Source organism: Acinonyx jubatus, chromosome E3 (genome assembly GCF_027475565.1).
Source record: "Acinonyx jubatus isolate Ajub_Pintada_27869175 chromosome E3, VMU_Ajub_asm_v1.0, whole genome shotgun sequence".
Classification (NCBI taxonomy): Eukaryota; Metazoa; Chordata; class Mammalia; order Carnivora; family Felidae; genus Acinonyx; species Acinonyx jubatus.
Window position 1 is genome coordinate 13,995,743 of NC_069398.1, and position 13,616 is coordinate 14,009,358.

At 45.1% G+C, this 13,616-nt stretch overlaps 1 protein-coding gene across 2 annotated transcripts in view; it reads right to left on the reverse strand.

Moving 5' to 3' along the window:
• Positions 1-13,616, reverse strand: part of COG7 (component of oligomeric golgi complex 7) — an 82,123-nt gene that overhangs the window by 25,291 nt on the left and 43,216 nt on the right. For both annotated transcript variants that reach the window (XM_053213096.1, XM_027043031.2), the window contains 3 exons: positions 9,901-10,028; positions 8,587-8,741; positions 2,882-2,998 (listed from right to left, as the gene is read on the reverse strand). In XM_053213096.1, coding sequence (XP_053069071.1) covers positions 2,882-2,998; positions 8,587-8,741; positions 9,901-10,028 — 400 coding nt within the window. The remainder of the gene's footprint in view (positions 1-2,881; positions 2,999-8,586; positions 8,742-9,900; positions 10,029-13,616) is intronic.

Below are 13,616 nucleotides of genomic sequence, written 5' to 3' on the forward strand. Positions count from 1 at the left end.
TAATTTTCAAGTAATTTTATGCTGGGCCTCCAACTCCAGGTGCTGAGTCCTTCAACACCAAACTATAATGTCAGGACAAATCCAAGGATTAAAAAACATCTAAAGTCTAGTTAATTGTTAACTTTCTCTAAAAGTGCCTATCATCACCGGGGTATCTAGGCATTCCATCATAAGAAAGGTTTATGAGAAAGTGAAATATTCCACTTTTCACTTGCCTCAGGTACAACAGAATAATCTTGTGCATAGTATTTTCTGGTGTACCAAGCCACCAACGACGATGGGGGATACAGTTAGCATCTAGAACATTAAATTTCATCCCCCCCAAATAAAAGTCCAGATCAGAGCCCATGAAGAGATGATCCCCGGGAGGCCCTGGATCAGAGCAGATCCAGGGTCTGGATGTGCCGGATGTGTGGGCCACCACGCTGAGACCTACAGGTGGCACCGGCACCCTGTGCACACTACCTAGGCCGGGGGTCAGGCAAGTGGGTGAACAGCAGCCTCCCTCTTCTGAAGAGCGGTTTTAAGGAAAAGAAATTCTTTTTTTTTTTTAATTTTAATTTTTTTTAATTTACATCCAAATTAGCATATAGTACAACAATGATTTCGGGAGTAGATTCCTTAGTGCCCCTACCCATTTAGCCCATCCCCCCCCACACCCCTCCAATAACCCTCTGTTTGTTCTCCATATTTATGAGTCTCTTATGCTTTGTCCCCCTCCATTTTTACATTATTTTTGCTTCCCTTCCCTTATGTTCATCTGTTTTGTCTCTTAAAGTCCTCATATGAGTGAAGTCATATGATATTTGTCTTTCTTTGACTGACTTATTTCACTTAGCATAATACCCTCCAGTTCCATCCATGTAGTTGCAAATGGCAAGATTTCATTCTTTTTTGATTGCCGAGTAATACTCCATTGCGCATATATATATATATATATATATACACCACATCTTCTTTATCCATTCATCCATCAATGGACTTTTGGGCTCTTTCCATACTTTGGCTATTGTTGGTAGTGCTGCTATAAACATGGGGTGCATGTATCCCTTAGGAACAGCACACCTGTATCCCGTGGATAAATACCTAGTAGTGCAATTGCTGGGTCGTAGGGTAGTTCTATTTTTAGTTTTTTGAGGAACCTCCATACTGTTCTCCAGAGTGGCTGCACCAGCTTGCATTCCCAGGGAAAAGAAATTCTTGATTGCTTTTGACCTCGGCCTAATAGTAGAGCTACTACCATGCACAGTAGTGGGAGAGCAAGGGCACAAGAGGACATATGGCCAGGCTACTGGGACTTCAGCTGTCAGCCCCAGGAAGTGAACCCAGTGCTTCTAGAGCTTCCAAGCTTTAAGCGATATTAGAAATCTGAACTGGGGCACCTGAGTGGCTCAGTCAGTTAAGTGTCTGACATCAACTCAGGTCACGGTCTCAAGACTCGCGGGTTCGATCCCCACGTCAGGCTCTGTGCTGACAGCTCAGAGCCTGGAGCCTGCTTCGGATTCTGTATCTCCCTCTTTCTCTGCCCTTCCCCTGCTCACATCTGTCCCTCTCTCTCTCAAAAATAAAACAAACATTTTTAAAAAATTAGAAATCTGGATTATGTTAAAACTGGTTTTTAAATGTTGAAAACTCACCCAAAATTTTTTAAATGATGTGATCAAACAAACCATGTCCGTAGGTCAGATCTGGCTCCTGATGCAGTCTGCACCTTCTGGCTAGAACTTTCAAGGACCAAACCTTCTTAGGCCACTGCTGATCACATTCCCACCAGGCCTCAGGGCTTGGGGCAACAGGGGTCTAACTATTGGCTCATAGGTCATAGGGGCTACCCCAGAATCTGGCCCTGAACAACCATTTGGGAGGGTCACCTCAATGCCTGTCATGGAACTCTTACATGGTCCTTTTCAGGCCAGATAATGCTGCCTTATCACTTAGTGGTATGGTGCTTAAATCTAAAAACAGGATCTGGGCACCTGGCTGGCTCAGTCAGTAGAGTGTGTGTGACTCTTGTTCTCAGGGTTGTGGGTATGAGCTCCCCACATGGGGTGTAGAGATTACTTTAAAAAATAAAATCTTAAAAAATTTAAAAAAATAAATAAAGATAATAAAAACAGTATTCAATCAGCTGTATATTTTCTAATATGCAAGTTCTAAGTTATTGAGGCCTGAAAAAGTATAGGCTAAGGGGAAAAAAATCTCACAACAAGTAGAAAATGTGAGTCACCAAAGGAGATAAGGAGCTCATAAAGACTGTTTATGCATTAGGAGTGGGAGAGGTCCTTCTGGTGCTGCTGTTGCTGTTGTTAGTTTTAACTGACTTGTTTTTAGAGTCTAGAGGTTTTGCTTTAAAAAAAAAAAGGCAGTGAAAGATGAAAAAGAAATGAACCCCTTACAAACACATTCCTCATTTTTACATATTATATGATGCATGTTTATGCTTACTTACTACACGGGGCACATACTTAAATTACAGCCCTCGGGGCACCTGGGTGGCTCAGTTGAGCATCTGACTCAATTTAGACTCAGGTCATGATCCCAGGGTTGTGGGATTGAGCCCCTGCTTAAGATTCTCTCCCTCTCTCGTGGCGCCTGGGTGGCTCAGTTGGTTAAGCGTCCAACTCTTGATTTGGGCTCAGGTCATGATCTCACGGTTCGTGGGTTTGAGCCCCACTTCGGGCTCCGCGCTGGCAGCACAGGGCCTGCTTGGGATTCTCTCTCTCTTTCCCTCTCTCTCTGCCCCTCCCCCACTCGTTTGCATTCTCTCTCTCAAAATACATAAATAAAAAACTTTAAAGGTTCTCTCCCTCTACTCTCCCTCTCCCCGACTCACAACTATCTCTCTCTTAAATAAAAAATAAAATCACAGCCCTCATTTTACCTAATGGAGTTCTGAAAAGCTGTCCAATCTTCTTGAAAAAGCGAGTTGGGAGGAATATCATCCAGCTTGCACTTCTTTCGTATCGACTGGAGAGTACTGGTGAAATCGGACACGTACCTGTGAGGAAAGAAAACAAAACAGACGGGGATGTCAACGTCAACTCATATCTGAAGACGCTTGGATTTACGTGGCTTTGGACAAATGGCCAAGGACCTCAAGACCGTTTTGTAGAGGCTCCTGCCGAGCAGTCCGACTGCTTATGAACTCTGACCACAGAAGGGTCTCCTCTGTATGGCAGGACCATCTTTCTCACCTGGAAGGGCAGCTTTAAGGGAGATGCTCAAGATAAGGAAGGGGAGGGGCGCCTGGGTGGCGTAGTCGGTTAAGCATCCGACTTCAGCCAGGTCACGATCTCGCGGTCCGTGGGTTCGAGCCCCGTGTCGGGCTCTGGGCTGATGGCTCAGAGCCTGGAGCCTGTTTCCGATTCTGTGTCTCCCTCTCTCTCTGCCCTTCCCCCGTTCATGCTCTGTCTCTCTCTGTCCCAAAAATAAATAAAAAACGTTGAAAAAAAAAAAAAGATAAGGAAGGGGAGAGCCACTAAGATGAAGATTCTGGTGACCGGACAGGTGAGAGGTGGGGCTGGTCAATTACTCCTTGGCCCAAAGAATTGTCCTGAAACATCACCGTCCCACTAGTATACCCGACCATCACCAAGACACCATAAAGCAGCTTGCCAAAGTCCCCGGTACTTCTGTGGCATTCTTCCCCCCCAAATCTAGATTAAGCAGCCAAGCTCCATGGCAGGCGAGAGCCCACCTTTAATGGCACAGGAACACGAAACTAGATTCAAAGCTGAAGACCCTCTCTCATCAGACTGCTGTTTGCTCCCGCTGTATACCACATGCTTTCCCTCATGGGAAAGGTTTAACCAGACAGCTTCTTTCACGTGTGTGTTTGAAGCACGTGCTGTCACTAGGCTGGAAGCTCCTGGAGAAGAGGGACTATCCCTTTGTGGCTCATAACCGTTCCCCCAGAAATTAGCACAGGGCTGGCCACAAAAGAGACACCTGGGAACAGTTCCCGAACGAATGCCAGACTGGCAGTGTGACCTTGGCAAAGTGTGTGGGTGTCTTTGGGCCTCAGCTTCCTCATCCTTAATGACGTCTGCTAAATTGCCTCACAGGGTTGCCGTGATGATAAAATAAGATAAACGAAGTAATATACACAAAAGTTCCCCAGAAAGTAGGAAATGCAAGCTGATGTGGGGTGGTGGTACCTTTGAGGACGTACAGCTCTTGGAACACGAACGAACAAGTGCAGGTCCTTGCGTATCAGGAAAGGGTCAGGGGAGGTTCTGTTCTCTGGAAACCATGAGGCTCCCTGAAAACCTAGGCCATCTGTGTCCCTCACAAGAAGCCTGACCTCTCTCCCTCCCCAAAGCATTAGCTCGAAGCGAGGAAAGTGCGATGTGATGCCCAGGGCACAGGCCTGAAGAGCAAGCTGGTGTGGGGGAAAGAAAGGCCACAGGCAGTAGAAACTGCTTCAGACCTCTGCGCTGACTACAAGTGACACCGCGGCCCCCTGGACACGGGCCCGAGGCTTTAGAGGGGAGAGCCATGAAACCGATATCCACCCACGGCACCTCCCCTTTGTACCAAGAGGAGGGACAGCTTTCTGTCAGTCCTTGTGGGAGGGGGACGGGCCTCAAGGACCAACAGACGGGGAGGGCGGGAGGAGGGATGTTGAGGAACATGGCTGTGCTTCAGCCACAGGAGGTTAACCGACTGTGCCACCGCCCCGCACTATGATGGAAAAGTCTTACAGGAGCATGCCAAGCAGCGAGGCCCTTGCTCTGCAGGAGCTGAGGACGGCATTCTGGGAGGCCGAGTAGGCAGTAGAGCACTGGGGGAGGGGGTGTCCATTCGGCCACAGTGTTCACCACATCACAGTTTTGTCACATTTGTTCCCAAACCTTCCGATTCTCTCTCACAGTAAATGTTCCTGGGGGTCCCTGCCACATAAGAGTCGCTGTGTTAGGGGCTCTAATACATGCTTTCACTTGATACCCACAACTGTCATGAAGATGGCCTCCTCAGTTTACTCAGCGAAAAGACCCCGAGGCTCCCAGAGGCCCCAACCGGTAAGCATCAGAGCCAGGGCTAAGCCCAGGTGGCTCCGACCCCAAAGCCCACACTCCTGTCGTAGTTGGGAAGCCCTTGATTCTGAAACCCCTTCTCAGTTGCTATATCCTATGGCTTTACCCTAGTTCAAGTTAGGCCAGCCCCCTCTAACCTCCCCCATGTGCCCCTGCCGTCCTTAATGCCCTCCCCATGACTGAACGATGTCCCCTCCCAACCCTGCTCCAGTCAGCTTCACTCTGATTGCCCTAATTTTACAAACAGCAGCTACTGGGGTAGCTTCAAAATCTTCCCTTCTAGAGGGGACCTAGTTTCACCACATACCCTATATACAGTTTGAATTTTTAATACAGATCTATGTTATTTTTTTAATAAAATTTTTTTAATGTTTTATTTATTTTTGAGAGAGAGAGACAGAATGTGAGCAGGGGAGGGGCAGAGAGAGAGCGAGACACAGAATCCAAAGCAGGCTCCAGGCTCCGAGCTGTCAGCACAGAGCCCGATGTGGGGCTCGAACTCACAGACTGTGAGATCATGACCTGAGCCGAAGTCAGACGCCCAACCAACTGAACCACCCAAGCACCCCATGTTTATTCATTTTTGAAAGACAGAGAAAGACAGAACACAAACAGGGGTGGGGCGGAGAGAGAGGGGGACACAGAATCCGAAGCAGGCTGCAGGCTCCAGGCTCCAAGCTGTCAGCACAGAAGTCGACATGGAGCTCGAACTCACAAACCAAGAGAACATGACCTGAGCCGAAGTTGGATGCTTAACTGACTGAGCCACTCAGGTGCCCCTGTTATTTTTTTTTTAATGAAGTAACCAAAATAACCAACAGAACTGGAAGTAAAAATATCACTCACAAGAGCTGAAAGGGGCAGGGGATAAGAGAGAGGAACTGCCTTAAATAAACCCAGTCCCTCAAGATACAGTAGTTAAGGTTGAGGGGCACCTGGGTGGCTCTGTCAGTTAAGCATCCAACTCTTGATTTCAGCTCAGGTCATGATCCCAGGGTTGTGCGATCGGACCCCGAGTTGGGCTCCACACTGAGTGTGGAGCCAGCTTAAGACTCCCTCTCTCTCTCCCCCTCTGCTCCTCTCCTCCACTCCTGCTCTCCCTCTCTAAAGAGAATTTTTAATGTTTTATTTATTTTTGAGAGAGAGAGAAAATGTGAACCAGGGAGGGTCGGGGGGTCAGGAACAGAGGATCTGAAGCAGGCTCAGCGCTGACAGCAGCAAGTGGGAATGGGGGCTCAAATGGGAACAGTGAGCCGAAGTCAGAGACCTCAACCGGCCAAGTCACTCAGGCACCCCCCTTATCTAAAATTAAAAAAAAAAAAAAAGTTAAGGTTGATAAAAAATTTTTCTTTACAGAGGGAAGAGCTAAAAAATCTTTTATCTACATAAAATTTTTAATGTTTTATTTACTTTTGAAAGAAAGAGAGAGAGAGATAGAGAGAACGCAAGCAGGGGAGGGGCAAAGAGAGAGGGGGACAGAGGATCCAAAGCAAGCTCCACATTGACAGCAGCAAGCCCAACTCTGGCCTCAAATTCACGAATCGTGAGATCATGACCTGAGCCAAAGTCAGACACTTAACCGACTGAGCCACCCAGGCGGCTGACATCTTCTTTTAAAAGAATAAAAGCAAAATGTGCAAGAGTGGGTATTTCTGAGCAGAAGGACTAAGGCTAGAAAGGAAGGGAAGAAGATTTTGACTTTTTAATACTTTTTTGTATTCTAAAAAATTATTCTACAGCATTATTTTTGTTATTTTATAGTAACATTTTTATATCTCGATAAAAAATTCTTTCCATCCACAAAGTCCTGGCTGGTGCTGGAGACAGAAAGTGGTTTTGTCTGATTAGACTTGTTGCTCATGCTTCTTAGAAACGTGAACGCATCTGGGCTCACCTGGCTGCACCTCTGTCTGAGAGCAGGGCGTGGGTCCTTGGAAGCCCTACCGTCTACACTGGGAGCTGCCCTCCGGAGGTGGTAACTGCCCACTGCACCACAGACCTCAGAGCTCACAGAGGCGTGCCCAGTATTTCTGGAATGCCAAAAGCTCCCTAAAATTTACTACAGGAAAACAGCATTCAATTCAATTAAAAAAAAATTTCTCGAGACTGAGGGTGACTTCATTCTAGAACAAGCTACCAAAGGAAGGTCTTTGGAGAGCCTAAGAACATATTTGTCTCTAAGTGGGAGACTGGAGCAGACCTGAGGGCCCTCACGCCTCAACTGCACGGGTCAGAAAATCCAGCCTTATGCTGCTTGCTCACTTGTTCCTAACTCAGCATGATTTAGTGTCCTCTTCTTTCTCTCCACAGCTCTGTTGCAAAGGAATTCACACACCACACAATTCACCCATTTAAAGAGCACAATCCAGTGATTTTAGTGTAGTCACAGGGCTGTGTGACAATCACCAATCAACTTGAGAACACGTTCATCACCTGAAAAAAAAGCCCTGTATCTTTTGGTAGTCAACCCCCATCTCCTCCAAATGTCCACCTCTCCTCAGCCAGGGGAGAATCTATTTTCTGTTCCTACCCACTTGCCTGTTTTTGATCCTTCATACAGGTGGAATCATACAGCATGTGGTCTTTTGTGACTGACCTCCTTCACTTAGCATGATGTATTTCTCTCATTTTTATATTTTTAGCTACACAAGAATGCATGACTATATGCTTTTTTAAAAATCAGAAAATAAGAAATAAAGCTAAATCCTCTATGAATACCACCCTAGTCCTTCCCTCTTTCCCTACCTCCCCAAAGACAACAGATATTTTGAGTTTGTGGCCTAACCTTCCAGGCATTAGAGCTCGGCAAACCTTTTTTCTGCTAAGGTCCCATTATTTTAGGTTTTGAGGGTCCCAAGGTCTCTGCTCTAACTACTCACTTCTACCTTCATAGACCATAGATAAGGGAATGGACATGTCTGTGTTGCAATAAAACTTTATTTACAAAAACAGAGGGCAGGCCAGATTTGGCTCATGTGTTAAGAGTTTGTTGACACCTCTTCTACAGGAATATATAATGCATGTTAAAGTATGGAAAAAACAAAACAAAACAAAACAAGATCCAGAACAGGGATTGGTACTCTAGGCTATTTTGTAAGTGAAATTTTCCTGGAATACAGCCGTGCCCATTCATTTATGTGTCATCTACCGAAGTTTCTATCGACCATAAGGCCCAAAAGCCTAAAATGCTTATCATCTGGCTCTCTGCAGAAAAAGTCTGCTGAACCCTGCTATGGAAAGTATACCCTATTTTTTGTATGTTGTTTTCACATACTGTATTAGACTCTACATAGGATTCTGCAACTTGCTTTTTTTTTTTTCACTCAATGAACTCTATCAATGTTGATATGTGTAGCCCTATTAATACTGTAACTGCCAAATAGAGTTCCCTTGTACAAATATACCATATCTTATTTAGCCATTGCCAAATTCATGGCCATTCAGGTGCTTCTCCAGGGCTCACAGGAGGAACACAGAACGCACGCATTTTCAACTGGGGCAGAGAGCGCCCTCCGGAGTAGCCGGCCCTGTCCCCACACCCCAGCCTTACTTGGCAAAGAGGGATTTCAGTGCTGTCAGCAAGCCACAGGTCCCGAGGCCATTGGTGAATCTGATGCATCTGTCAACAGCTGCAGAAGCCAGAGCGAAGAGCTTGTTCACAGAGTGGCTCAGCTCCTGCACACAGTCAATGACCTCCCCGTGCTCCTGGTCAGCAAATATGGACAAACGAAAGCTGCCTCAGGCTCGAGAACAAATGAATAGACAACATTAAGATGGAGGAGACCTCCAAACCCCTTCGCCCGTGGTAAAACCACCCAAGTCAGGTGGCAGAAACACAGCGCCAAGCAGCAACAGCCCTCTGGGAGCCTGACCCAAGGGGAGGAAATCGATGTGGCCCGTGAGATCATACATGTGAACTCCTGCCAGAAAAGCAGGATCAAAATCCTGTATTTTTCATCTCTTTCCTCTTTTTGTGATTAAGATGGCATCTCCAGGGGCGCCTGGGTGGCGCAGTCGGTTAAGCGTCCAACTTCAGCCAGGTCACGATCTCGCGGTCCGTGAGTTCGAGCCCCGCATCAGGCTCTGGGCTGATGGCTCGGAGCCTGGAGCCTGTTTCCAATTCTGTGTCTCCCTCTCTCTCTGCCCCTCCCCCGTTCATGCTCTGTCTCTCTCTGTCCCAAAAATAAATAAAAACGTTGGGGAAAAAAAAAAAAGGATGGCATCTCCCCCCTGGCTCTAAAGCTAGAATTCAAATTCTCCATATCAGACATTCCAGAAGAATGTAGGAAAAGGAAAATGCTTCCTTCAGGGGCAAGAATGTAACTGAGGCGGAACGGACTTTCTAGGCATGTCCCTAGAAAACAGAAAAATGGCAGGAGGCAGCAGAGTTTAACTAGTGTGAGATCTACTCTTAAATGTCAACTTGCTTCATGCTAGATAACCTTAATATTTGTAATGGGAATGCCTTCTCTTCCCCTCGGAGGCCCGCACAAGCAAACCCGCCCCTGGGGCAGGGTCCATGAATGTACAGTTCCTGTGCCCATTTCCATATATTCCTTAGACAAAAGACTGCCATAATAAAAATTTGTTAAATCAGGGAGATCATCAACTTATCCCCAAAAGATTTAAGTCTTTCAGTCTGCTGGACCTTTACTTGAGATTTTAAATAGAAAATTGGTAGCATATCTGTGGTCTCATTTCACACTTGGATTGAAAACCCCACAAGGTAATTAAGAGCCTGTTTTTGCACACCTGTTCCCACTCTTTGCACACCTGATGCCACCCCCCCCCCCCCACTTCACCAACCCCGTGGCTGGCAAACCGTATAATTCCTCGATGGCCACCGGCAGTACAATGACATTACCAAGGGCACAGCGCTGATCTGGATGAGGACGTTCTTCTCTTCCATGTCGCCATACTTCAGTTGGTAAGGTTTGTATGGACCATATACAGCCTCCACCAGCTCTGTGACTTTCACCAGGTTGTACTCATCTTAAGGGAATCAAAAATTAAAATTGATGATGAACAAAGAGTCAGAAATTGCTGGAAAAAAAACAGGTGAAAGGTACTGTACGGGAACTTTTCCGGTCTCATCTTGGGGTGACTACATTTTGTCAATTTGCTTTTGTTGTTCATGAAGTTCCCACAATCACTTCAGTAAATATTTTCATAAATGTGAGCTCTATGTATTATCTGTCCGGAGCACTATTTAAAAAAAAAGTGTTTAAGGTTTATTCATTTTTCAGAGACAGAGAGAGATAGCGTGGGGGGGGGGGGGTAGGGGCAGAGAGAGAGGGAGACACAGAATCTGAAGCAGGCTCCAGGTCCGAGCTGTCAGCACAGAGCCCAACGTGGGGCTCAAACTCACAGACCGTGAGATCATGACCTGAGCTGAAGTTGGATGCTTAACCAACTGAGCCACCCAGACGCCCCACAGAGCACTATTAAAGCCACCAACCCCCTTCGTTCCACAACCTGTCATGGTCAAGAATCCCTTCAAATGCTACCTCTAGCCAAGGTCAAGTTGCAGAAGTGCTACAGAGAAAAGGCTCTGCAGGAAGAACACTTTTCCAGAACTTGCAACCCCATATACTAGGCATTCCAAAAAACTCCTATATTCAATACATAAAAAAATGCAAAGCATGTTTGTATCAAAAATCAAAACGGGCATATTCCAGGACATAGCAATTCAGCTTCCAAGTTGAACACTGACCCAAGTGACTTTAGCATCTATTAATAACCTTTGCCTGATGATTATAAAATGTTGATTTCCTGGAGAGTCTGGGTGGCTCAGTCGCATAAGTGTCCAACTCTTGATTTCAGCTCAGGTCATGATTTCACAGTACATGGGTTCAAGCCCCTCACTGGGCTTCACACTGACAGTGCAGAGCCTGCTTGAGATTCTCTGACTCTCCCCCGCTCACGCTCTCTCTCAAAATAAATAAACAAACTTTAAAAAAACTAAAATGGTGATTTCCTAATTCCCTCATTCTTTCTACATCTATATGCAGGCCTTCTTTTGTAAAGAAGAGATTTTCCTCTTTCTCTCTCTTTAATACAATATTCCTGTGAACTCGTGGATTCGTTTTATATTCATTGTGTCATGATCCATCATTGTTGTTACTCATTTTGATGTTCAAGTTATTTCAAATTTGGTCATTTCAGGCTGCCTCCTTTATCTTTTTGAAACATCCATAATCAGTCTTTGAGTGTATCAGCTGGGATCCAAAATCTTTTCTATAGCCTGCAAGGACCCACAAGGACTGACCTCAGAAGGTGAAAGAGGGAAGCAGTGAAGAGTGAAGGCTCTCCTATCCAAGTTCTCTTGCCTCCTACTTATGTGACTATGTGCCAATGATAGAACTTTCAACACCTGTTCCCTCAACTGTACACTGGGGTTAAAAGTGGCATCAATCTTTGGCACAAAAACAGACACTCAGATCAATGGAACAGAATAGAGAACACAGAAATGGACCCACAAACGTATGGCCAACTAATTTTTGACAAAGCAGGAAAGAATATCCAATGGAATAAAGACAGTCTTTTCAGCAAATGGTGCTGGGAAAATTGGACACCAACATGCAGAAAAATGAACCTGGACCACTTTCTTACACCATACACAAAAATAAACTCAAAATGGATGAAAGACCTAAATGTAAGACAGGAAGCCACCAAAATCCTCGAGGAAAAAGCAGGCAAAAACTCCTTTGACCTCGGCCGCAGCAACTACTCAACACGTCTCCGGAGGCAAGGGAAACCAAAGCAGAAATGAACTACTGGGTGGGACCTCATCAAAATAAAAAGCTTCTGCACAGTGAAGGAAACAATCAGCAAAACTAAAAAGGCAACCAATGGAATAGGAGAAGATATTTGCAAATGACGTATCAGATAAAGGGTTAGTGTCCAAAATCTATAGAAAACTTATCAAACTCAACACCCAAAAAACACATAACCCAGTGAAGAAATGGGCAAAAGGCATGAATAGACACTTCTCCAAAGACGACATCCAGATGGCCAACCGACACATGAGAAAATGCTCAACATCACTCATCATCAGGGAAATACAAATCAAAACCACAATGAGATACCACCCCACACCTGTCAGAATGGCTAACATTAACAACTCAGGCAACAACAGATGTTGATGAGGATGCAGAAAAAGAGGATCTCTTTTGCATTGCTGGTGGGAATGCAAGCTAGTGCAGCCACTCTGGAAAACAGTATGGAGGTTCCTCAAAAAATTAAAAATAGAACTACCCTATGACCCAGCAATTGCACTACTAGGCATTTACCCAAGGGATACAGATGTGCTGTTTCAAAGGGCATATTCACCCCAATGTTTATAGCAGCACTATCAACAATAGCCAAAGTATGGAAAGAGCCCAAATGTCCATCGATGGATGAATGGATAAAGAACACACACACACACACACACACACACACACACACACTGAAGTATTACTGGGCAATCAAAAAGAATGAAATTTTGCTGTTTGCAACGACGTGCATAGAACTAGAGGGTATTATGCTAAGCAAAATTAGTCATAGAAAGACAAGTATCATATGACTTCACTTATATGGGACTTCAAAGTACAAAACAGATGAACATAAGGGAAGGGAAGCAAAAATAATATAAAAACAGGGGAAGGACAAAACATAAGAGACTTTTAAATACAGAGAACAAACAGAGGGTTGCTGGAGGAGTTATGGGAGGAGGGATGGGCTAAATGGGTAAGGGGCTTAAGGAATATACTCCTGAAATCATTGTTGCACCGTGTGCTAACTTGGATGTAAATTATAAAAAATAAATAAATTATAGAAAGAAAAAAATGGCATCAATCTTACAAGGCCTTCATGGAGATTACATAAAATCTCTGTGTAGTATGTGATAACACTTAATAAATGCCAGCTGTCTCTATTGTTACTGCCCAGCCTTTCCTCCTTCACAATTCCCCTGGCCTCCAGCCTTCTTGTGCTTCCTCAGAAGCACTGGGCTCCCTTCTGGTCAGTTCTGTCTGGAAGGACCTTTTTCTCCCTTACCCTCCTGCATCTGGTCACCTCCCATTCTTCTTTCAGGACTCACGCAGCTGAAGTCACCAGGCTCAATCAGCATTGTTTGTTCATATATTCTCCTAGAACCACTCTGCTTTCTTTCAAAGTACTCATCTCATTTTGTAATTATACACCTATTACTATGGTAATTTGGTTATCTCCCACCAGAACAGATGTTGTATGAGAGCAGGGACTGTGTCTGGTTTTGCTCAGTGTTCAGCATTCCAGTACCAGTTCATTTGTAGTTGAGTGAATAAATTAAATACGTTGTGACCTATCCATAAGGCAGTCATGAAAAATAACTGGACACACACATATATATAAAACACACACACACAGTTGAGAACCAGAGTTCTCACTGTACAAGAAGAGATGCAGAAGGTAAAGTGGATCTGATTTAGAAGGATCAGTATAAACTGGAGATATATATTTCCTAGCTCTGTCCACCAAAAGGACCTGGAACCCCAGCAACAATACGCACCCTCGGTGTCCAGACCTTGGTTTCTAAATACCATTTCCCACTAAAAG